This window comes from Enhydra lutris, unplaced genomic scaffold (genome assembly GCF_002288905.1).
Source record: "Enhydra lutris kenyoni isolate GAN:26980312 unplaced genomic scaffold, ASM228890v2 scaffoldscaffold14, whole genome shotgun sequence".
NCBI lineage: Eukaryota > Metazoa > Chordata > Mammalia > Carnivora > Mustelidae > Enhydra > Enhydra lutris.
The window spans coordinates 9,433,752-9,460,368 of NW_019154098.1; the positions used below are offsets into that span (position 1 = coordinate 9,433,752).

The window sequence follows — 26,617 nt, forward strand, 5'->3', positions numbered from 1 at the left end:
TTTTCCCCTTTTATCTCCTCTTACCTCCCATTTTTTCTCAAGTTTGTTACTTTAAATCTCCTCAGCTTAAATACCTTCCACAGTTCTTGCCCATCATCTCCAAATAAAATTCAAATTCTGCAACAAGACATTGCATACACAGATCTTTGCTTCTCTCTTCCACCTCTTCTGATATTCTGTTCCCTTTAAAGGGCTCTTTCACTCCAGTCACATCAAAGTCTTGCAATTCCTAAAAAGTGACAGGCCTCTCTTCTGCTCTCCTGCAATATACCATTTCTCCTGTCTGAAAAAGCCTTTCATTCCTTCTTTATCTAGCTGACTCGTCTGTCTTTCAGGTTTAAAGGAAGCATCACCTTACTTAGATTAAATGCTCCTCTTGCAAAGAAGCTGCCACTCAATGTGTTTCTTCAGTGAAAAGAATGAATGAGTGGTCAAGTTTAAAAAATAATCATTATAGAAAACTAATGTATTACTGACTTGAAAAATATACTTGTAAACTATTTTATAGCTTTTTAAAGTGAAATTTTAAATAAGAAATTTAAAAAATAAAATATTTAAGTATATTTCTAATACTAATTTAAATACTAATTCTCAAGCCTTTCCAAATTAATCAGTCTAGAAGTTCTGTTTTTTTTTCAATACATTACTGTCCCAACAGAAGTATTCGCCTTCGGCCACACTAACACACCTGATTTCTGTGTTATTGTCAACATTTCTGATCAGTTCAGTAATTTTTGCTCAATATCAGCATTAGATACCACAAAGGCTATTAGGAAACTTAACAGTCCCAATTTTATTTGTAGAAATAAAGAAAACGGGCAGGGGAAAGATCCAATAAAGGAAATCCTCAAACTGATAAATTTTCACACTCCTTCCTCAGAAAACACTATACTATATTTTACTTCCAAGGTAACCTGATTTGAATTTCCTTTTATCTTTAATCTTCCCTCACATTCTGGTTGAGGCGCTCATAAAAATAACTTGGCCCACAAACAGAAACAGAAATAAAGAAGAAGAGAATAAGAAATAAAATGCATACAATGTAAACCTGTGAACTGAATGCTGCACAATTTTAACCAACTATCTACCGCTCCTAATTTAAAATTTATTTTGGCAGTAGATTAGGTGTCATGTTACCCTATATACTGCAAATAAAATACTCCCAAAAAAGAATATTAGAAGGAAAGTAAAGTCTGAAACAAAGAGAAGTAACAACCATATATAACAATTACACACATTAATTAAAATTAGAAATCCAGTTAAATTTTACTATTAATCCCACTGTAAATCTCAGATCACCTCAAATACATACCTTCTTTGTTAATTGCTTCAATCTTGGCAGGGTAATAGCGACAGTCTGTCCAGCGAGCCAGAACTTCTTCTCCAGCTTTAAAATCCTATTTTAAACAACTTTTGAGATCAATACCATGTATAATAAATAAGCATTTCCTTTATAAAATTAAGCTTTTGTAATATTTAACAGAATTCCTTTTGAAATGTATTACATGGCTACCAAATGGAAAAGCTGCTACTTACAAAGAAATCTTCCTCATCTTTTAACCCTTCTTTTCTTAATGCAGGTCTCTCCAGTGGTCGCAACCTATTGCTATCCCAGTAAATCCATTCATCATAACGGTGACTCCAACGCTCAAAATGGACCAACATCTTGCCCTCCTCATAGTCGATTTTTTCAATTCGTGATGGATACCTCCAAAATAAAAAGCAGGTTCATATCAAAAGAAAATTCTTACATTTGTTTACACAAAGGATTTAAAAAAAAAAAAAAGGATAATTTAACTGAAATATTGCTTACCATAAAAACCATAAACAGAACAATATGGGTCCAGATTTTTAAACTACTGAACCAACAAAGTTTGCTTTGTTATTTTTGTTGCTTTTTTTTTTTAAATGATTGGTCTCAATACCTAGTGAAATAAATATTTCAATACACTCCCAGTGGAAATATAAATCACTTGCACTGTTTTGGTAAGTAATTCGAAAATACGCTTCAGGAGCCTTAAACATATTCCTACTTTTTGACTCAAGCATTACAATTCTGGAACTATATATACAAACTATTTATAATAACAAAGAAAATAGAAACCATCTAAAAATATACTTAAAAAAACTGAAGACTATCTACAGCTACACAAACATTGGTATATCCTCTGAATGATATGTTATATAGTCTTTAAATGTGGTATTTACAAAAAATTTACATGGGAAAATGTAAAAAAGTAGCAGCACTGTGTTTAGTAAAATTATAAGTATGTAAAACGAATTTGTCAGCAAAAAATACCGACATGCACATTTGTCTCTTTATGGCACAAAACCACTTTGTTTTTTTCTATTTCTGTGTACTTTCTGATATTTTATAATGCACATCAATGATAGTAGGGAAAGCTCAGTTAAACTTCAAATTCTAAAATATAAAAATAACATCACATTGTTCTGTCTTTATGTGTGATGATTCTCCTACAATAAATTCTAAAATAGAAATTAGTTAACTTGAAACTTTCAACATGGAAAATTGCCTTATCGTTCCTAATGTACCATATTAAATGTTCACAGATGATTCAAAAATTTTTCAAAAGTATCATTAAATAACCTTAAGAATTCAATAGCAGCACATGGTAGATGATTCAGCCATAATATTTCATATTTTTGTGAGTTTTTGATAAATCAGGAATTTTTCTTCCCCCTATGGAGAACTGGTTTTCACCATAAAGTATGACAGATCTTACATAACTCTGAAATTTGGGAACCGATTACTACAGGCTTTAAACATTGCTCATGCTATTCAAGGCTTCTTAAACATTTCAAAGGCCCCAAGTCGTCCTTTGGTGTAGCTTCTTTCCCCACTTTGGTTTAACGATACTCAACTACTTGGGACTTCCTCAAAAACACCAAGCTCTGTCAAACACTTGTGCATTTGCGCACTGTTCTTTCTGCCTAGCCCTAAACTGCCTTCCCCACTATTCCATTTCCACTACTCATTCCAGGTTTGGAGTGTGTAATCCCATATGTAAAGACCTCCCAGCTCTCTGCCCCAGCTGCTCTCACTGCACCCACTTGGCCAATAACGATTTCAGTGCAGGTTCCTAAACTGTGTGCTGCATAGCATTTATAGCCCTTGCAATGTTAAGACCCATGACGCACAAAAGGGTCTGGTAGTTAAATAGCTTGGGAAAATACTAGAGAACAAGCTACATTGTTTTCTTTAGAAGTTTCTTGGTCCTGTCAACGTGGAGATAAAACATTTACTATTACCGAAGTAAAAGAAATAGCTGATCCTTTTATCACAAAACTTTTAACATTTCTCGTGTTAGCAGAGATGTAAGGGACAAGATTTTAGAAGATACCTCCTGACCAGTTAGCTTTAAGGAATAAGAGAGTTATGTCTATCCTTGTATCCCCCAACATCTAGTCCAATGACAAGACACACACCAGCCACTCGCAAATTACTCGGGATGAACAACAAGTGATGTTAAAGACAATCTGTACAGATCTTCAGAACTGAGAAGGCTGTCAATGTTATAACCTTAAGTTAGAGCTTAGTCTTCTTAGTCTTTTTTGGGGGAATGGGTACGGATGAAGAAACATTTTGTTAAAGAAAAGCATACACAACACAAGAAAACCCAGGGAATTAACATACTCCCCCAGGGGAACATGCCAACCTCACTCACTGAGAATCAATGCTTTAATGACTGCCTTCTGCAATGTTGCTCTCATTGTATGTTTTCGCTCCTCCAGTTCTTAAAACATAAAAACTGCCACTAGCACTGAGGGAAGCCTAGAGGTAAGAATGCCCTTTAGTTTATTTTCCAGTATTCACCAGCCACTTCAGCATTGTAAGATTTTCTATCAATTATAAAAATGGACAAATTTCTATTTCCACATGTTTATTATCACACCTTTTTATTTTTGAACAAACGTTAGGGGTTTAATCTCTAGGTTCCTTCAATTCTAAATGTAAACAATTCCAAATATTTAAAACATTTCTCTAAATAAGAATGGTCCACAGTAACAGAGTTAAACACAACTTTATTTCCATAACTTGACTGAATTTGGCAAAGAGTTAGAATCCAAGTAAGTTCAAATCATTTAAATCTGGGTTGCATTTTTAAGTGACTTAGAGTTTTCCTAAAATATTTCAAATTCCTTTCACTGTCAGGATGCCTGATATAACAACCAGACTAAAAACTGTATTTTGGGGAACTGCTTCAGGATAATTTATAGCATATTATATACTCTTTACATAAATATCTAGAGAATGACAGGTAAACTTCGGATGAAGGCCAAGAATTAAGTAACACAAATACCCAAGATTATCTCTTTCCTTTCAACATTTACTAATCAAATTTTAAATCTTAAATAAAAGTGCCATAAATATTACCATTATCAAGAATGACTAAGTTTCTGTTCATTCATTCCATATAAATTTGGGCATCTAATAAGACTAAAGCACTTGCTAGGTACTGTTGCTGTAGAAAAGGAAACATAATTAACTCCTACCTACCTTCAAGGAGTTTAGCTTAAAGTCAGATAAGGAGAGAACAAATTCAGAACATTTACATGTATGTTAGTTCAGCTCTATGTTCTTTCCTTACTCAGTGTCAACTGCTCTTTATATACCTTATCTCCTTGGATCCTGGTAACCATCCAAGGTATAGATAACACAATCCAAGAATACACATGGTAGGGTATTCACAGCCAAAAACAACTGGCACAAAAGCCTACAGGAGAAATGGGATAATGCCTATATCAAAGTAATTATATCATATATGGTGCACTAGTAAGTATATACAAAAATTTTACATAAGATGCTATTAATAATAGTTCAGAGAAAATTGATGAATTCACTGACTATTCCTGGGAGACATTATCTACGTTGATCTTGGTTAGGACTTCTTGGATTTAGACTTAATGAACAAGGTACAAAAAAAGGTAAAGTGTACACACTTTCAGTTAGTTAATCAATGTTCATTTACTTAAAACCAATGTTAGGCAATCAGCCATATAATGAGGATTCAGACAGAAGCAGAATGAGGTTTCTGTCCTTAAGAAACTCTTGATCAAAGATTGGAGGGGCAGTTCGAGGAAACCATTCCCTTTGGCTAGACGACACAATAGGCAGTAGTGTGAACAAAGGAGAACAGTGCGACATCAGACCGGACTCATTAGCTAGGTAAAATGAAGGGCTTTGCAATAATAAACTGATGAAATGCCCTGTCATTCTACAAATAGGAAATCCCTTACTTTGGTCTTCACAGACACCTCAGGAAAAAAAAAAAAAAAAAAACCCTAACATCAAAATCTTTGTTACTACATGTAAAATGCACAAAATGGCAACTTAACATATAATCTGATTTAGTGAAAGGATTTCCCTGTTCTAGCAAATGGTCCATAATAACAATGCCTTGATACACACAGTGAATGACAATACTATTGAATGAATGTATTCACAAATGCCTCTCTATCTTGCCCTACAGCAGCAGCATTTTGATGCACAATTTATATTTTATTATAATTGAGTATGAATGGAATGTAAAATTTTTCTTACTGAATTTGAAAGATAAAGTGATAATGGCTTTTTGTCATCTTTCAACCTTTTAAGATTTTATTTATCTAAGAGAATGAGAGAGAGAGAGAGAGCGAGCATGAGAAGGGGGAAGATCAGAGGTAGTGAAGCAGACTCCCTGTGAGCAGGAAGCCTGATGCAAGACTCGATCCCAGGACTCCAGGATCATGACCTAAGCCGAGGGCAGTTGCTTAGGCAACTGAGCTACCCAGGCACCCCATTTTTGTCGTCTTTTTAAAGCTAAATCATGGAAAACTGTTAGAGTAGAGAAGAATGATTAGGCTGAGTCCCAGACATTATGACTGACTTGGGAAAAGATCTGAGAAGTGGGAGACTGGGGTTAAAACAGTTAATACAGTTAAAACAGTTAAAACAATGAGGGATAAGAAGAAAAGGAAACACTGTGCTTGGCATTTCTTAAGGGTTCAAAAGAAAGAGATGGAAAATACGATTCCTCAGTGTGAGAATTCTGCATGGAGCTTTCTTACCTCTTATCATCTCTTACTGCAAAATATCATAGTATGTTCACTATCAACCTTTCCTACTATAATCCCCATCTGAAACGCATGCATTCCTTAACTGACACTCACTTGTGGGGAAAACAAGGGACTGCCTTCATTGCTCTAGGTCTGCCTCCGTCTAGTGTCTTTTACACTTGATTCCAAGCAAGTTTAACAAGCAAACTTAACAAGAAATATGATCCACCCTAAAACTGGTTATTAGACTTAATGGAAACAAATAGCATTCAGAAATATTGAGAAGATTTTACAATGACTTTTGCTGAATTTCACGGAATTTTCATACATGCAACTCTACCATCATGATCTGTCAATTGATTCCTCAGGGTCTTTTCTGAATTAGTGTAGTCAAAGTCCTGTAATGTCAAGTTAAACTGTGGCTATAATTACTGAGTAGAACAAATTCAATACCAAGAATAAAAATTATTTTCATCCTCTCTGAACTTTTTTTTTTTTAATTTATTTATTTGACAGACAGAGATCACAAGTAGGCAGAGAGGCAGGCAAAGAGAGAGAGAGAGGGGGAAGCAGGCTCCCCACGGAGCAGAGAGCCTGATGCAGGGCTCGATCCCAGGACCCTGAGATCATGACCCGAGCTGAAGGCAGAGGCTTTAACCCACTGAGACACCCAGGCGCTCCCCCTTCTCTGAACTCTTAATAATGCTTTATTGACTCATCTGAGAATACCAGCATTTTAACACTGTTACTGGTTATCTCCCACTTGTAAAAGACTGTTCAGAGTAGCAATATCTATGGATTCTGGACCAAATCCACTAACCCACTGAGAACCACCAAAGAGGATGGTTATACACTGAATATATTGCATTAGTTCCCTACAGTATCATCTCTTGAGTGTTGTCAAAACACAAAGAAAACATAAGAAATCTAAGTTGGGAATTACCATTACAGATGAATTGCTGTACTAGCTCACCTGTTTTACAGGGGCAGGTCCTGATTCTCTGACTACATCAAGAGATCACAATGCCCTGAGGCTGTATGCAAAATGCTATATTTCATGTAGCTGCAAACCAGTATTCTCTTGAAGTGGGAGATCCCAATTTTAATCAGATTTTTAAAGGGGTCCATGATTAAAAACAAAAATCTTTCTGGAAAGCAAAATTATCTATTAACACTCATAATACAGGTGTTCCACTATCCTTGGAAGGAAAAAAAAAATGGGCATGCAGCTATTAAGAAAAATTATATTCAATGTATTAACAGTAAAGCAATTAAACATTATTTGAACTCATTCTGATCTGCCATCTAGTTTGATATATCCAGACTTTTACCATGAGGAAATGACAAGAGAAACTCCTGAACACAATTATGGCCTCCTGCACTTAAGCCACCAGATGGAGTTCTTAACTACTCATTGATAGGTAACAATCCACTGAACAGGCCAGACATTATTAACGTCCTAAAGACCACTGGAATTCACTCTAAGAAATAAATGCCACATTAATCAAAAAGGCAAAATACTTTACTTTTTTTTTTTTTTTTTAAGATTTATCTATTTATTTGAGAGAGAGAACTAGCGGAGGTGCAGGACAGAGGGAGAGAGAAAATTATAAACAGACTCCCCACTGAGCACAGAGCTGATGCAGGGCTCAATCTCACAATCCTGGCATCATGACCTAAGCCAAAATCAAGAGTCTGACGCTTAACCAACTGAGCCACCTTGGTGCCCCCCACCCCAACAAAAAGGCAGTGTATTTTAAAAACATGCCCCAACAGTTATTCAAATTGTGTATTTTAAATAACAGTCATTTGTTTATACTGATAGGATAATAAAATTTCTAAGATACGTAAATTTAAAAATTGACAGTTCCTCATTCATTTCATTTAACCCAATAAACACTGAGTCTCTAATTCACTATGTGCCAAACACTGAAGTAGGAATAAAGCTACAAATAAAAATATTATTCCAATCAATAAACTCAAATTCAGGAAGGAGGGGAGGGAAAAAGAGAATCAAATAAGGGAACACAATTACCATACAATGTTAGTCAAATAGTAAAGCTATGTTACAGTCAAATAGCAAAGATATATAGTACAAAGAATACCTAAATTAGATGTTCTCCTAACTAAAAAAAGTGAAACACACTTGAAATCTGATTTATACATAATCCAAATGTTAATGTTAACAGAAATTTAGGGAGTCAAGATTAACAACTCAAAACAGTTCTGTGGATAAGGACTTCACAAGCAAGAAACGTGTGTCATAAAAAAATGGCTAAAACACATTAGGAGAACTAGAAATACAGAACTCCCTCACATACAAATGTCAGGAGGAGGATTATTTGCCAAATAATAAAATTAATGTAGAATGTAATCCAAACTTAATATTCTTATGACATAGTAACCTTTTAAAATTTTAGCTTCCTGAAAGCAATTTCAATTTATAGTATGCTTTGCAAAAACATTCTCTTCAACCATTCAACTCACTGGTTAAACTATAAGAACAATGTCACCTAGTATTATAGTATTTTTAGACGAAGTGCTTTTAGGTACTGCATGCTAAGTTGTTTCACACTTGAAGAACAACACATGAAAACAACTCCTAGGATTAATTCAAATCTGACATTCCCAAATGGAAGTAAAAGAATCTAGACTTTCCAGAACATTCAGATAATAGCTTGTATGTCAAAAATCACATCTTCTCCAACACTGAATTCAAAGAGTCCCATGATATCATCCCTCACATCCTCTTTTCAGAGGCGTCCACCCCCAGGACACATGTCCAGTATAAGCTGCCAGACCACCCCGCTGCCTATCTGTCCACAACCTTTAGAGCAAAGAACAGGTAAGATCCGAGTTAGCCACGTTGACTTCCTTTAGAACCTTGATGCCACCACCGTTCAAATAATGGTTTCCTTTCAGATCCCTGGATTAAAACTCCTACTGCTGTCTACCTCCCTAGCACCTCAATCTCCTGCCATCCCTACATTCATTCACAGTCAGTTCTAACCAAAGTGCCTACACCTACTTTCTACTCATTACCATCTCCCACCGCAAGACTCAATTAGACTATCAAGAATTCCTTTCCTACTCTACCCCAAAAAATGCCACCAAAAATACTTCTGGTATTGTACTAGAAGTTTGTATATTTCATATACTTTGTTCAAATCAATAGGACCAAATTCTTCATTACTTAATTTTGTCACAAAACTCAAAACTCTAGCAGGTTGACATCCACTTAGTTCCTATTTCTTAATGTTTAGCACTTAAAAAATTATTTTACTACTACAGGTAGTTATAGGTGTTTATATACCTACTGATTCAAGTTTTAAGGATTTACATTCACTCCTCTCCCAAGAAGACTCCTCTCTACATAAAATAACCAATATTCATGCTATTTTTTTCATTAAAGCTAACATTTATTAAGTGCCTCTGCTGTGGCAAAAACCACGGTAAGATTTCAATAATCACTCATCTTGCTTAATCCTCAAAGAACCTTTCTGAGTTAGGTACTATTACTGCTTCCAGTTATTAGAGAAAGGTCACAGAGGCTCTGAACCGTTAAGTAACTTGCTCAAGTAAAAACAGATATTTAAGCAGATCTCTGAACTGAGGTTTGTCTGTCTTTAAAGACTGTGCAATATATATTCGGCATCTTGCCAACTGATGATTTTCAACTCCTATCACACTTACTGCAGTGTTTCAAATATAGGGTGCTCTTTCCAAGAGGTACTGAAAACAAAAATAAGATGAAAGCCACATTATATCCTCTTTATTTTTTCTTGAAAATTCAATTTTATATAAGTGTTTTTGATACAAAATGCCTAAAGTTGGTTTTTGTTAGCCCAAAGAGTACAGAAAACAGATATTATTATACAGAACAAAACAAAACATCCCTATGCATAGAAAGGCTCGTTTTATTATTAGAACTTCTCAAAACAAAAGGTGTACTATATCTCAACTGTGCCTAAGTATGAAACACCGCATTAAAATATACGAGTCTGAGAAAACAAAGTAGCTTAACTTTTAGGGTGTTTCAAAATTGCTATAAATTTTAGATGCTTTTTTATTGTGTTTATCAGTCACCATATAGTACATCATTAGTTTCTGATATAGTGTTCCATGATTCATTGTTTGCATATAACACCCAGTGCTCCATGCAATCCATGCCCTCCTTAATACCTGTCACCAGGCTCACCCATCCCCCCAACCCCCATCTCCTCTAAAACCCTCAGTTTGTTTCTGGGAGTCCATAATCTCTCATGGTTCGTCTCCCACTCCAATTTCTCCCCCTTCTTTATTCCCTTCTCCTAATGTCCTCTGTTCCACAAATAAATGAGACCATATGATAACTGCCTTTCTCTGTTTGACTTATTTTACTCGGCATAATCTCCTCCAGTCCCATCCACATTGATGCAAAAGCTGGGTATCCATCCTTTCTTACATCTGACGGAGATGTAATATTCCACTGTGTATACAGATTGTTATAATATAACTTAAAAATTAAGATAGGAATCCAGGGGCACCTGGATGGCTCAGTTGGTTAGGCATCCAACTCTCAGTTTTGGCTCAGGTCAAGATCTTGCAGTTGTGAGATCAAGCCCTATGTGGGGTGCCATGCTGAGTGTGGAACCTGCTTAAGATTCTTTCTCTCCTCTCCCTCTCCCCCCCCAAACCCCAAATACAGGAATCTATAGAGTATGATTTCCTATAGAACTAAAAAACACACTAAGTGACTTTAAAAATAATATTTACTAATCTAGTCTGACAAAATGACAAATATAATCCTATACTTAGTTTTTGCCTCCCAAGTCATAACTCACTTGCCAATATTACAGTAACCACATCTCATGATATCCCCAAAACTCTGGGTTCATTCTTTACCAACCTGCCAAAATTCAGTAAGCTCTGCTGGGTATCTTTAGGAATAAAATCACTTCATGTAAGCAGCTTATACTTTGTTACCTTACCTAACCATAATGAACTAGAACAGATTCGTTTTTAATTAAAGAGGGTTAGCTTTTTGGCAATGAAAAAACAGACTTTTAAGACACATTGAATATTAAATACCCAAATTTTCTTCAAATTCACTGCAACAATTCTCTCAAAGTTGAATTAATTATAGTTACTGAAATAACATAATACTGGCATATCAATTTCTAATAAAAAGAAAAGTTCTTTTTGCTGAATAATGATCTATGGAAAGTGATAGTAGGGATAGTCAATAGTTCTTCGAAATAAAAAGTCATATAAAAGTACTAAAAACTGGGATCCTTATGAACAATAGCAAAACTAAGCTGTCTCTTCAATATCAAGTTAATTGCTTCTAAAAATATTATACTACTGATATTTAAAACTTAGTATTTTTTTTCTCACTTAAAGAATCAAAAACAAAATTAAAAACTTTTCAGCATCTATAGATACCAGTTCTGTCTACTCAGCAAAACTAGAATTGCTAAACATTTTTCAGAGTTGGAAGCATGTGACATATGACAGCCGACCTTCAATCAAATGACAGATAAGCAAATAAAACCGTCTTCTCTTCCAATCCAACCCCTGCCATTATATAAGCGTGCGTGTGCACACACAGACACACAGAGCACAGCACAAGAAGACCGAGGTTCCTGGACTTTACATTACTATACATTTGTGAAAGAGGCCAGGAAATGATCAGCTTGAATGCTCAATTCAAAGGTGAGCTTGAGAAGGAGGGTTTCTAGAACAGACAGGCCAGCAATTAACCTGCCTTGCAAAAGCTAATTCCACGGGAACAAGAATGACATAGGCATGCTGGACCTCTGGGCCCTTCTAAACACCAGACAGATACATATCACTAGAGAAAGTCAGGAATTAAGATAGCCTATGAACACTGAGCCCATTTACTCCCTGAAGCTGAGGTTCAAACCTCAGGGAGTCCCTATGTGTGACAACAGGTTATTGTAACGAGACCACCAGACTCACAGTCAAAAGAACCTGGCTATAAGATGATTTTTCTGACTTTTACTCCAGATGAACTGGAATAAAACAGTTAATATCTCCAAACCTCAGATCTGTCATTTCTAAACTGTAAAGATCATTCCATACATGGCAGGCTCCTTATAAAATTCAAGTGACATACTATTTCCTATATATTCTGAATCATTATAGAAGTTACAATCTCACAAAAGCAATCCATAATTAATTAAAACCAGGGACAGTCTTTGTCCCACTCACAGCAACAAGGATCTAAATCCCAACTATCCAGCCATGTAGTGGTAATTACAGAAACTGGAAGAGCAAGAAAACTGAAGCACATGAAATTCATGTAGATCAGTATGCTCTATTTCACTGAAAAACAGCCAAAAAAAAAAAAAAAAAAAAAAAAAAGATTTTGAATCAGGCATCACTTTGCCAAGTATTTACCTTTTACTTCTTCCAACTAACATAAGTAAAAATAAACTATAAATTCAAAAATAATCCTGGATATTTCCACTGCTATCCAACTCAAAAACTTTATCTTTGGGTTAATAATTCTGCATACTCTAGGCCAGTGGTTCTCATATGCTGTACCCAGAGCAGCAGCAGCAGCATCACCCAGAAACTTTTTAGAAAGGCAAATTACTGGGCCCACTTCACACCTACTGAATCAGAAGTTTTGGATATTGGCTTATTGCTTATGTTTAGCAAACCTTCTAGGTGAATCCCAGGAAGCTAAAGTTTGAGACTCACTCTTCTAGACTTCACCTAAATCACTTTCAAAACTACAGCATCAAAAAAAACCAAAAAACAAAAAACAAAAACTACAGCATCAGTGAACTTTGCAAAAGAATCAATCAATGAGGGGCGCCTGGGTAGCTCAGTGGGTTAAGCTGCTGCCTTCGGCTCAGGTCATGATCTCAGAGTCCTGGGATCGAGCCCCGCATCGGGCTCTCTGCTCTCTAGGGGAGCCTGCTTCCTCCTCTCTCTCTGCCTGCCTCTCTGCCTGCTTGTGATCTCTCTGTCAAATAAATAAATAAAATCTTTAAAAAAAAAAAAAAAATCAATCAATGAATTGTTACCACATGGGAAGTTAGGGAGTTAAAGCATCTGACTAGTTACATATACTTTTCTAAGCCAAGTTATGACTATGTAATTTCAAAATTACACAATGGAAGTATTTAAATGAGTGGGAGAGCAGGCTGGAGAAAGGATAACCATGTGCCCCAATACCACTATACTCCAACCTTCAAAATTATTATTTTTGTTTCAAACTAGATTCACCTTTCCCTACTTTTTCAACTCATTTTTTCTCAAAGTTCTTTTAGTGCCCAGCAGTTTTGAACAAACTATGGATGATTTCTACTTTTTGTCTATCTTACTTCTGCCTCAAGTCTATGTTATTTACCCATCCAAAAGTGAGATTTAAAAAATCCATCCTCCCTCAATACACGGAAAGTAGGTAAGAGAAATCTGAGTTTCTAATTCAAGGGATCTAAAAGATTACCTAATATGTCACACCCTCATTTTAAGGACATTAAAGCAGAGAACCAACTTTCCAGAGTCGCATAGTTCACAACAGAACAGCACTGAGAACCTGTTATCTCCTGACTTCCAGTTAAACTTACTTTTCCCTATATTTGTTTTCTCTCACCTTCCAAGAAAACTAGGATAAGCAAAAAACTTGAGCAGAGAAGAAAAAGCTCTATAGAAAATAAATCAATATAATGAAAAGAACAACAGAGGAAGAACAAGAACCAGGTGTGTTTTATAATGAATACATGTACTCTGACCTTTGTCTAACCTTGCTTTCCACATTTTTTGAGGGGAGGAGGAGGAGAAAGAGATCTTCACTTTAAAAGTTTATAGGGCTCTTACTGGTGAAAATTTTAACAAATTAAGTTAACTACAGTCTTTGTGCACTGATGCAGACTTGCTTGATGGTTAAACGGAGCTCATTTAGATCTTAAGATTCAAAATTTGTGACTTTCAGAATGTAAAAATCTCAGAATTAAAAAAACCTATCATACAGATTTCAATTTGAAATTCTCTGCTAGAAAAGTCTTAATCTGGAGTCCATGGATAAGTTTTCTATGACCACCTATAATATATAACTCAATATTTTTGGCATATAAATATGATTGTACATTTTTTCTGAGTCTACAGCTCTAATTAGGCTTTCAAAGGTAGGCAGTGACTCAAAAGAATCTTTTTCAAATATACAGTTAGGAAAACCCAATATACAAGAATTTTATTCATATTAGCAAAAGATTTCCTATTTTAAAAGTATTCACCTAAGGTTTCTACAAGTTTCAAACTCACCTAATGTAAAATTTAAAAATGATACTGGTTTTTAAATTTGACCAACATACTACTTTTCAGGAGTACTCTTCTACTCCAAATACAGAAAACACAACTTATTTATATTAATGTTTGCCTTTGAATAGTTAAATTCAATTAGAAAAAAGCAACCCTTTTTATTCAGAAAATAATGTACTTTTACTTAAATTAAAAAGCATTTATACTTGCTATAATCTAAATTTCCTCAATTTTCCACACTGTAAAAATTCTGGTAATGAACATTTTAAAAACTCACATTTGAAAATGTTCCATACAGTTCAAAAAACTCCCATGTGTGGAAACAGCATTTGTCAATTCAAATTTTACACTGTTCTACCAAACTCTGATACTTGGAGACATCTCCACAATTTTTTTTTTAATTTTTCATTTTCCTTTCCTTTAGATCTATAAGAGAATTAAATAGAAATATTACCAAAAAAGGTCAGAAGAGCCTAACTCATCTGAATGTTTTAAATTAATTCCGTATTTCAAATTTTATATTACTTGATTTTTTTTGTTTTCATAACTAAATCACTTGCTATAGAGTAACTACTTGAATTTCATTCAAAAGACAAAAGTTCAATCTTTTCTCACTGAACAGTATTCAGAGTGATTAGATAAAATATTTGCAAAGGTGCTTTGTAACTAGAAAGCTATGCACAAACAAAAAGATTTTATCATCACCCAAAAAAGATGATTTATAGCAGGTTGCAATGACATGATTTTCTTTCTACATTCCAGGCCATTCTCATGTCAATACTGAAGCCACATTTAAAAACATACACTTAAGTCTTCAAAACCTCAAAGATTTTTTTTTTTTTTTTTTAAAGATTTTATTTATTTGTCAGAGAGAGAGAGGGAAAGAGAGCGAGCACAGGCAGACAGAATGGCAGGCAGAGGCAGAGGGAGAAGCAGGCTCCCCGCCAAGCAAGGAGCCCGATGCGGGACTCGATCCCAGGACGCTGGAATCATGACCTCAGCCGAAGGCAGCTGCTTAACCAACTGAGCCACCCAGGCGTCCCAAAACCTCAAAGATTTTTCACCTCTCCCTCTTCCCTTGCATTTACCTCATTGCTTAATAATTATGTACTATTTTATAGAATTTGAAGCAGGTTTAGATACATTATTTGATCCTTAAAATAATCCTCTTAAGTAAAAGCCAATAACACTGCTTCCATTTTATTGACAAGCCAACTGAGGTCAAGAGGTTGCCCATATTCACAGGACCAGCAAGTGACAGTCTTTGAACCTGCCTCTTTCGTCTTTAGAATCCACTTACACTATCTCTAGCAGAACTTCAAATCTAAACTTTCTCCTTCCCCAAATACACTACTGTATCAACAACCTGTATCCTTTTTCAATCTTATGATGTCACTGCATTCAAGAGATTACAAATCTGATGTCACCATTTGAATGGCAGGAGTGTGATAGAAAATATGACAGAGGTAAGACCAAAGATGGCTGATTACATTATCTGTAAACAGTAGCATATTAAGTCTTTTGAAAGACTTTTAAAAGACTGTTGAGAGGGGCACCTGAGTGGCTCAGTGGGTTAAGCCTCTGCCTTTGGCTCAGGTGTCATGATCTCAGGGTCCTGGGATCAAGCCCCGAGTCGGGCTCTCTGCTCAGCAGGGAGGCTGCTTCCTCCCCTCTCTCTCTGCCTCTCTGCCTACTTGTGATCTCCCTCTCTCTGTCAAATAAATTAAAAAAAAAAATCTTTAAAAAAAAAAAAAAAAAGACTGTTGAGAAAGAAATTAACCCGTATGTTTTAAATAAAACTACAATATTTTAAAAAATTAAGCAATCCCCCAAAAAACATAAATTAAAAAATAAAATAAAGATTAAGCAACCTACAATACCCAAAAGGAGTTAGGTGTAGTCACTACAGGAAACCCAAAAACCACATATTGGCCCTGAAGATGACTGGCCTTTTGTTAGCTTCTTAGGCCTGCATTTGTTAGTTACTGGTAAATAATCAAACCATCAATGAGCTTTCTGATGTAGCTTTAAAGTGATTTAGAAAGCAAAAAAGTAATAAATCACTACTTTAAAAAATGTAGAGTGTATTTTTCTGAATATCTTTCTGAACTTTGAAGACTAGGATATGGTTTGCTCAAGCAGTAATAATGTCCTTTCCCTAAGAAAAATAGATCACACCTTCCAATTAAATCAAATCTACCCCAAACTTAAAAGTGGAAGCTTAAATTCAGTTTATTTCTGCCCACTTAATTTACTTTTTCTTTTTCTTTTTTTTTTTTTATTTTATTTATTTATTTGACAGACAGAGATCACAAGTAGGCAGAGAAGCAGGCAGAGAGAGAGGAGGAAGCAGGCTCCTAGCTGAGCAGAGAGCCCCACGTGGGGCTCGATCCCAAGACCTTGAGATCATGACCTGAGCCGAAGGCAGAGGCTTTAACCCACTGAGCCACCCAGGCGCCCCTGCCCACTTAATTTAGAATTCAGTTTTCTTTCCAGGGCACACAGTAAAAATTCTTTTCCTTTTTTTTATATAGGAAACATCTTTTACACACAGGACAAGTTGACATTTTGGGTTCTCCACTATCACAACTTTCCCTCTGCCCTTCTCTGTAAAAGGTAACCAACCAACATGTGATGTCATTTCCTTCACAACAGACACATGGCTCACTGGCATTGTCCTGTGTGCAGAGACAGTAAGCACTATCTGCACTCTTGCTTCCTCCCTGTTCATCGCCTGTAATAGTTCAAAAGATACTCATGTCAAATAAGAACTCAAAATTTTTCCAAATGTACTGAATAAATGTGGAAGGTTAAGCATTCTTTATGGATGCAACAGAAGAAAACAGTAAACGGGGGGAGGGGTGGAAGAGAGAGGGGAATCATTTCAGAATATTTTCAGTGGTAACTATTTTGCTCCTCACAAAAATAGTAGTTTCTCAACACTCGAATAATCCTTCTACACTTTTATCTGATATTAAAGCAAAAATCTGCAGCATTTATATGAAATACAGAATGGGTCTTAACGAAGGTAATGATATGAAGAATAAAGTTTATCTTATTTAAAAGTAAAACCTATTAAGAGTAGAGTGTCTCACAGAACTTCTCTTGTGCCCATATAAAACGAAATAAATCTTAGTAATTAATTAGTTGTCCTACAGAAAAGGACTTTAATACTAAATCAAAGGGACTGCCCAAGACTAACTAGTTCTTGAAACTACCGACACTAATAAAGTCACAATAAAAAAATCATTTCTTTCAACTACCTATTTTATGTACGTATTCTAGGTAGTTATTTTATACATATAAAATATACATATCTTAATTCCTTAATTCCAACTGTAGCAGAATGCTAACATCTTCATATAAATGAGTTCATAAAAATCAAGTTGCTGACATGTTTCAGTGATTGCCATATGTGATTATTTTGGCTAATGTTACTTACTTTAAGGAGACCATTACTAGGGCACCTGGGTGGCTCAGTGGGTTAAAGCCTCTGCCTTCGGCTTGGGTCATGATCCCAGCGTCCTGGGATCGAGCCCCACATTGGGCTCTCTGCTCTATAGGGAGCCTGCTTCCTCCTCTCTCTCTCTCTGCCTACCTCTCTGCCTACTTGTGATCTCTTTCTGTCAAATACATAATTAAAATCTAAAACAAAAAAAAAAAGGAGACCATTACTACTAGGGTCATTAAAATCAAAGCTCAACTTCATTAATGAGTGGAGATGCCTGTTACCACCCTACCTAAGCACTTAGAAATTTCCTTGGTGTGAAGCATAAGACAATGAAAAAAACTTCAGCTACAACTATCATTTTTTTCTCTCAAATTCCAAATAATGTAAAAGCACATTCAGGCTTGATTTTTAAAGTAGTTCTCTCTCATAATCTTTTTATTTTAACTACTGGATCATCAAGTTGACAGCTGTTGAATCAGAAAACATTTCACCATCGAAAGCAAATTTCTTACTAATACCGAAATTATGTTAATTTCCCTAAAATCCTCTAAGAAAACTAGTAAACCATGTGCTCCTCCAACATTGGAAGCTATTTCGATTGTAACTTTGTCAGTTTGGAACTTAAGAAAATATGTTAATATGAATTAACTAGTGATTCAAAAGCTGGTAATTAAAAAAAAGATTAATTAAGATCAGCATCAAAGAAGAAGTATCATTTCTCATACCATGCGGAGGTTTAACAGTGTGCCTTCTGAGTGAAAAGCTTCTTTTGGTCAAATGAGAATCAAAGATGGCCAATTACTGACTAAACTGTCATCTTTTGTTGTATGGCCTAATGCAGCGCTTCTCAATCAGGAACATGTGTGCTCCCGCAGTGAATACTCCACCATGTCTGGAAATAATTTTTAGCTTCAGGACTATGAGGGATGCTACTGCCTGGTCCCAAGTGCTTCCCAAGCCCCACCTGAAGTACTATGTACATTCTCCACCTGATGAGACTAACAATTAAGTCTCCTAAAAAGAACTACCCTCTGAGATGCACCTTATAGGCATGGGGCCAAAAAATTGCCTTCCCACATCAAACCATAGTTTTAAAATGTCCCAGAGCAGTGCCCGAGACAGAGCCCATTAGCCTGGGTATCAGGGACATGTGCAGAATTCTAAAGCTACATACACTGGAGACAAAAACCCCAGACCGGTGTAAGTCAAATATCATGACTAAACAAGATTTCTCTGCCCGCCATTGTCAACTCAGGAAGTTGACTTAATGCAAATCAATCAAGAGCAAATTTGCAAAATACCCACTCTGTTTTCAAGGGAGTTGTAGTGACAGAAAATGTGAAAAAGCCTAGTGGATGAAGTCCTGGAGTTGCTAAGCCACCAGATCCCTCATCAAAATAAATGGGCTTCAAGAGAGCCAAGCCAACCCCACTCCCCAGAGAGGAATTCTCAAATGCCCCTCTCAGGCAGAGTGCTGAGAATGGCAACAAGAGACTTCCTCCCAGGGACAAGAACTAAGGGGCAGCTAAGGGGAATGAGGAAAGCATTCCCTAGAAGAAAGAGGGAATCCTTGTCATTCCTACTGTGGCCTAGTGACCCATGTGTTGTTTCCTTTTCTCTCCTTTCCAGGTGGTGATTTTATCCTTATACCATTTACTAAGGGTGTATTAGGAGCTTAAATTCACTACTTATCACACATGGCCAGAACAGAAGAAATTTTAAAAGGTCTGAAAATATTGCCCATTTAGTATGGGAAAGTAACAACCTGTCTTTAGTTCACTATCCCCGGGAGAAAGAGGAGGTAAACTGGTTTTTTATTTTAGATGGGATAGTGAATAATGACTGTGCTGACCATCAACATACTCTGTATTGTGAAAGATCACCTGACACAGGCCAAGAAAAAAGATTTACATCAAGTTTTATTCAAATCTTGGGAAGCTGGTTATCTAAATGAATTCCCTCCCTCCCACCACCACTCTAGCTCGTATTAAGTACACAGGAGTACTGACACCTTCTCTATACTTCATATTCTAGATAATTATTTTCAGTTCTCAAACACCTTAAAATGATTCTGAAAAAACAGCTTTGAAATGCCAAACCTACAGTTTGCTAAAGAGCAAGAAAACTAAAAAACAATGTCCATGTGTATTCAAAATGTGAATACATTAATGTTTCTGCCACTGTCAAAAGAACAGCAACTGACCAACATGTGTAAGACCACCAAAGGCGTGCTTTCGGTCAAGAGCTCCATATTCTCCATACCATTTTTGTAAGTAGTCCAGTGCCTCCAAACGAGCACCGATCTCAAAAGTGATTCCAGGACGATTTGGGGGCTTTTTACTCATCTTGAAATCCTATTCTTCAGTATTTTCTTTTCACTACCTCAAGAGGGGGAAAAAAAAAAAAAAGGTTAGATTCTAATGCATAAAATGCATAGGGAATAAAACAGAATTTTAAAAGCATTGCATGAGAAGTTAAAGTAACTGCCAAATTTTAAAGAAATCTGAATGACGATTACCAATATCCGTAGATAAAGTACTATATACCTTACAAGCAATCTTGATCATGAATCAGGGAAAAAGAACATGAAAAAGAACGATTTAAAAAGAACAGAGGAGCATTTAACCTTGCTAATGGCTAAAATGCTTGAAATTTTAACTTGAAAATACCCAAAAAAATTCTCCATGCGTGCTGAAAACAGTTTTCCATCTCTGAAAGAATCAAGACACCTGAGTGCTTCTGGAATACGACTACCGAAATTCTTAAGAGAACAAATTAATGAAGTTTTTCAATCAATATTTGAGTGCCTCATAGTATACAACACTAGATAAGGCACTAAAGAGCATGAAGGGACAGCAGACACTCCTCTGCCAGGGACAACATCAACAATAATTCTTGCAATTCTTGTAATTAATTCCTTTCATTAGCTATGATTTCCTGCTTTGGCAGCAAATGATCCAATAATTTTAATTTAACATATAAAGTTGCAACAGAAAGGTCTTCCTTATACTTCATATTCAATAAGCAATAATGATGTGGATTTTTTAAGGCACTTAATGCCTTTTTTAATGCAAATTTATTTCACTCTATTTCAATACGGTCAGTGTCCACACTGACAAAAGGGGTCATAATATTCATAATATTCAAACAAACAAAAAACGACAAGGAATATCCCTTTCTACATCACTGCCACGCACACTCTTTACTCTCCTTTTGGCCACACTGGACACCCGGAACACGTGAGGTAGCCTTTTTCACTCGCTAGTACTTGAGCAATATGAAGCACTTTGAGACAGGCTGAATAAAAATATAATAGGTAATCAGGAATGCAAACCTACTGTTACTGGGGGGAAAGAGAGATCCCTAAAACCTTTTTTTGAGATTTAGAATTACTAATACGACTATGCTTTCTCTCAGGTTAAAAAACCAAATACACAACTACAGCATTTTTTAAATGGTTTGCTCACCATTCAAAAGGGACAAAATGTAGCAGGAAAAATGATAACCAACTGTCTTTTCCTCTTGCAAAAAATCTAATAGGTAACGGGCAAAAATAACACCAATACTTCCCATAAAAATATGTAAAATCAAACCTAAATACTCATGGGGGAAGGGGGAGACTATCCTTTGGCCATGTCAAGAACAAAGATTAGTTCATTAAAGTTAACGGGAAGCTAGGCCAGAGGATATTTGGTGTAAAAGAACAAAAGCATGGCATTTTTTTTTTTTAAAGTCTGGTCAGCATATAACACATAAGGCAGTTACTTAAATATCTGTGTAGAAATCTATCCAAACTTTTCTACTGTTCTTCACGAGAAGAACTTAGTTAAGAGGTGTTTACTAGTTACACTATTTTCTACAGTTAAACATTGAACCCATAAACGTGGAGTTAAGACATACAAACTCTCAGTGATACTTTGAGTTGAGACACAATTTCCTTTTCCCTGGGTGGAGAGAGGAGGATGACTAGGGATTTGAAATAAGGAAAAGGCAAAGTAAGACAGTCTATGGCGGCGGGGGCGGGGGGAAGGGGGAGACGGGAGGGGGAGACTTGAAGCAAAAAGAGAAAAAGGGACAGAGAGAACGCGGAGGAACATAAACAGAAAAGAACGCAAACAAGAATGGCAAAAATTTACCAGGACGGTTAACGTTGCACGAGATGACAACTAGGAGGGAAAAGAAAATTAGCAAGACACAACACCGAGAAAGTGAAGAAGCAAAGGTCAGAGAATGGCCGCGGGGCCAAAGAAGGTAGGGGATTGATGTGGGGCGGGAGGGGTTGGCAGAGACACAGGAAGGGCTCACACCAGCCTGGCGGGGAGCGCGAGAAGCCTCCAGGTTTGACAGCCGTCCGGCCCTCGGCAGGGGGGAAGGAAGGGAGGAGGAGAGGGAGCGGCGGCGTCCAGACAATAGAGGCGGCGAGTTAAGGGGAGGGACGCGAGAGGGGAACGGGCCGGAGAGATACCAGCCCGGGGGCGTCCCGGCGGCCAGACGGGATCCAGGCGGCCTCTAGGCCCCGCCACCGCCGCCGCCGCCGCCTCTTACCGACTCGGCCTCCTCTCCGCACAGCAGCCGGGCCGTCTGGGGCCGAGCCGGGACACGAGCAGGGCTGCCAGCCCGGTCCTCCGCCTCCGCCTCCGCCCAGGCAGTGGCCGGGGAGGAAGCAGGAGGGGAGCGAGCTGGGGCCACAGAGCTAAGTCGGGCCCGAAGTCGCGCGGAAGGTAGCAGGTCTGAGCCCTCAAACCCGCTCAGCGTCCGCAGCCATCGCCGCCTCCGCCGCCACCACCGCCGGCCAGCCCTGACGCGACGCCGGGCCCAGCGACGTCAGCCGCCCGCGACGCGCCGGAAGCGGCCTGGTAGCGTCACGTGACTCGCGAGGGTTGGGCCCAGGCTGCTCAGCCGATTGGAGAGCCGCCCTGGGAGGCGGGGCTTTGCAGCAGTTGGCTGACGGCTAGCGGGAGTGGTCGTGATTAGCAAAAGAGAAAGGGAGCCCCAGGAGCCCGTTAGTAGTTGTGAAGTGTTTGACCTTTGAGAGATGAGGACACAGCCCACTGAGTATTATTACTGTCGATTTGATAGGAAACACGTTCCCAAAACAACTCAACCCCAGCACCTTGGGCAAACTTTTGTAAATGCACTGCACTCTTTACATTCCACAATAAGAATAGAGCAAATGGTTATTGCCACAGTCAGCAAACAGCTATTGAGTGGACGCTGTGTGGAAGTTACTATGTTGTTAGTGCATTACATGACAACCACATTAGCACAATTGTATTGCTTTCTATTATATGAGATTTCTTACAGTACAAAAGGCACATATTACTAAGATCTGCGTGTGTGTGTGTCTTCTGAAGCTAAGGAACCTGTGGGTAAATGGACGTGACTTCCCCCAAGAATACCCAGCTAAGGAAAGCAGAGCTACTTTTCTTGTATATCTACCATGTACCAAACTCTAACTTAGGCACAGGAGAAAGTGTCCCCACAGGAGGGGAAACCAACAAGTGAACACATTCAAACCAATGATGAGATGAAAGTCTTTTTTCTCTCTCTTTCCAATGTACCACTCTGGATCTCAAGCTTTCTAAATGCAACATTGCATACAAATAACACTTATATTTATCATGCTTTACAGTGTGGAGTTAAAATAGCAAAGTATCTCTCTTTAAGCTTTAATTATAGTGAGATTTGGTAATTTAAACAACTATATTCATATCCTTTTATTCCAGAGACATTCATTCAGCACTTACTATGTTACTAATGGCTACTGAGCTAGACTCAGCATGGCGGTATATAGAAAAGATGTAAATAAGACAGTCTCTAGTGGACATTTGCCTTGTACTGGAGTTGCCCAGCATCTGAACCCTTTCCATGTTTGGGAAATTTACCATCATGGTTGTCATTAGTGTAGTATACCATATATTTCCAGGATCTCCTGGACACACGACAGGATTATACATTCTGCCCTCCTTAGAATTATGTGTGGCCTTTTGATTTGCTTTGGGTAGTAAAATAAAATTGAAAATGAACTTTGTCATGGCCAGCTGGTAGTTTTAACGCATAATTCATCCAGTTTTCTGTCTCTGGCACAGTGATAAGCAATATTTGAGATGGCAGCTGCTCTAGTCACCCAGATTCTAGACAGATCATGAGGAGCCCAGAACTCGCTGCTGATTTACAACTGATATGTAATATAAGGAGAAAAATAAATGATCATTCTTTTAAGCTTTTGAGAGTTTGGAAGTTCTTTGTGATGCAGCATAACCCAATGCAAACTGACCGATACACCTTATGACTCTTGAAGGCAGAGTCAAACTCACACTAAATAAGATGAACATGTCAGAAACTCCCATTTCCTGTCTCTCTTCCAGCAAAAGTGCTCTTCTCAGCTACACTTACTAGACTCTCTCCTTGAAGACTGTATGAGAAGCTGCTGGCGATGTTGAAAATAAGGAAAATTTTCTCCAACAGCAGTGGCAGTACCAGGGACCAAGTTTCTGACTTTCAGCCTAGAGCTAACTACCTGAACCCTGGAAGAACCCAAGCTCACTCATAAGCCAGTGAGAAAAAAATTAATATCTGTTGTTAACATCAATGAAAATTTGAGATTGCTTGCAATTTAAAATGTATACATAAAGGATAACATAGATTCTATCTACTCTACACCATTTGTTAAGAATTCACCAATCTACCCTGAAAATATAATTCTCCTATTTTAATTGGGACTTAATAAGGGACCCCACCAATAATACAACTTGAAAGAAAAAAAAAGTGAGATTTTATGTAAATGATTCCCAGCTTGTGAATTGTACAGGTATGTATTTACAATGGGCTTAATACTATCCATTAAATAGTATCCATTAATACTATCCCCATTTGGAAATGGGGAGGGGAAAATTTTTAGTTGTCACATGATTGAGGTAGGGTACTGCTGCAATTTAGTGGGGACAGAAGAGGTCTTCTAGACATCCTAAGGCACACAGTGCAGTCCTATATCTTAAAGAATTGTCCCAGGTCATGCATGACTTTGAATGTCCCTCTAAACACTCATGTAGGTCAAAACCTTTTTCATAATTGTCTAAGCCTAGAACTCAGTTTTGGACCAAAGCACAAAGTATTTTGCAAGGTTTTAATACACACAACTTTTCAAGGAGTGAAGCAACCATGCAGTGTGAGGGAAGATTGTTCTTTTTTACAAACATGTCCAAGAGTTTATCCCATTTTTTTTGTTATGTTATGTTAGTCACCATACAGTACATCATTAGATTTTTATGTGGTGTTCCACAATTCATTGTTTGTGTATTACTCCATTTTTAGGAATTATGCCGCCATTGGCAAAGCTACTCATAGTATTTGAGGCACTGATACAATGTACCTGTATCTCTCTGTATCTGTAGCTGTTACACTCAAGGTAAATCTAAATTTTGGTGCAAGCGCTTGATGACTTCGTTATGTCTCTTTGTGAGTCATGGCTGAACACTTATGTATTGAAATACATGTTCTTCTTATTATAAATTATCTCCATAAAGTTTGTTTTTATGTTATTGTTATGTCATTATACTAATTTTTAAAATGTGTGTAGCTTGATTATACCACCTATGAATTTAACTTTAGAAAAGTCCAGAGGATATTACATAATATTAACTCACGAAGGGGGCATTAAATTTGATAAAACTGAAGAAAACTCATATACTCCAGTTTGCCTCTTTTGACCATATAGACGCAAAGTTCAGGATTGGGGCAGGGATATAAGAAGTAGAAAAGTCTAGAGATGACTTCCCAGCCATGCAGTGAAGCTAAGCATTGCTATGTCCCCTCCCCTGTCTCCCACCCAAAACACCCCTCATCCAGATGGTTAATGTTAGCCATCAGTCACTTCATTGCCAAATATAGAAAGAAAGAACTTACAGCTGTGTTTGAGTGGAACCAAAAAGCAGTGAGCAAATTATCCTGAAACAACGGTCCCTAAGCAGAAATCACTGAACTAAATTCCTCCGACATTAAAAATATAAATATGGAACCATTCTATCTCCTGGAATATTTGACAATTCTATCTACTTATTTTAAGGGAGGAAAAAGTTACTACTAAATATCACATACTCTTTTACATATGACACACAAGAAAGCCATTTTGTCTGTGTATTTTTCTCTAATCTTACAATCAGCACCAAAGAAGAAAAGCAAACAATTCAAAAAAAATTCTTAATATACTAATTGAATAAAGACCTGAACTGTTGGAATAGACACCTGTGGTAACTCTCTGTTCCAGGTGTTTAAAAATCTTTGAAAATGGCACAAACCTCACTTCCTTCCCCTGCCTATGAACCTGCTTGTCTTGTCTGTCATTCTATCCCCTTTACAACTGACCAGAAGTGATAATTTTTCCAGAATTAATCTCTTGCTGTTGGACCTCTCGGCCATGTATGAACGGAATGGAGAGATACAATCTCTCCCATATGTCCACAGAGTATCCTGCTCGCATTTCTAACATAATTCCCTTTGCAATGTATGGGTTTATATGCTGCTTTCTTAGAATGAGTCAACCCTAAAGACAATCAGACGGCATAAACAACTTTGTTTTATTTATTTACTTTTACTGGAAGTTCATATGTTACTCAGAAAATATGTGGCTTTCTGAGATTTTTAAGAATTTTTGACTTGGCAATAGTGATTTTGAAATATCTGTCTGCTTGTAAAGGCCATACAATAGGAAAAAAAATATATGTTTCACTCAGCAAAAGCTTAAAAATGTAGCAAGAGATCTGAATGATGAAGTCCTTTTTGTGCAGACTGTCCTGAAACAATGGAGTGACCATGAGTTTGTCATCCAAGCCTGGA

At 37.1% G+C, this 26,617-nt stretch overlaps 1 protein-coding gene across 1 annotated transcript in view; it reads right to left on the reverse strand.

The window, feature by feature from the left end:
- LOC111146781 (PHD finger protein 20 like 1) overlaps positions 1-22,464 on the reverse strand; it is a 79,117-nt gene extending 56,653 nt beyond the window's left edge. The window contains exons 1-4 of the mRNA XM_022502463.1: positions 22,328-22,464; positions 20,045-20,164; positions 1,537-1,708; positions 1,313-1,397 (exon numbers count right to left, since the gene is read on the reverse strand). Of these exons, the coding sequence (XP_022358171.1) occupies positions 1,313-1,397; positions 1,537-1,708; positions 20,045-20,127 (340 nt within the window). The 5' untranslated portion in view covers positions 20,128-20,164; positions 22,328-22,464. The remainder of the gene's footprint in view (positions 1-1,312; positions 1,398-1,536; positions 1,709-20,044; positions 20,165-22,327) is intronic.
- Positions 22,465-26,617: the final 4,153 nt, after the last annotated feature.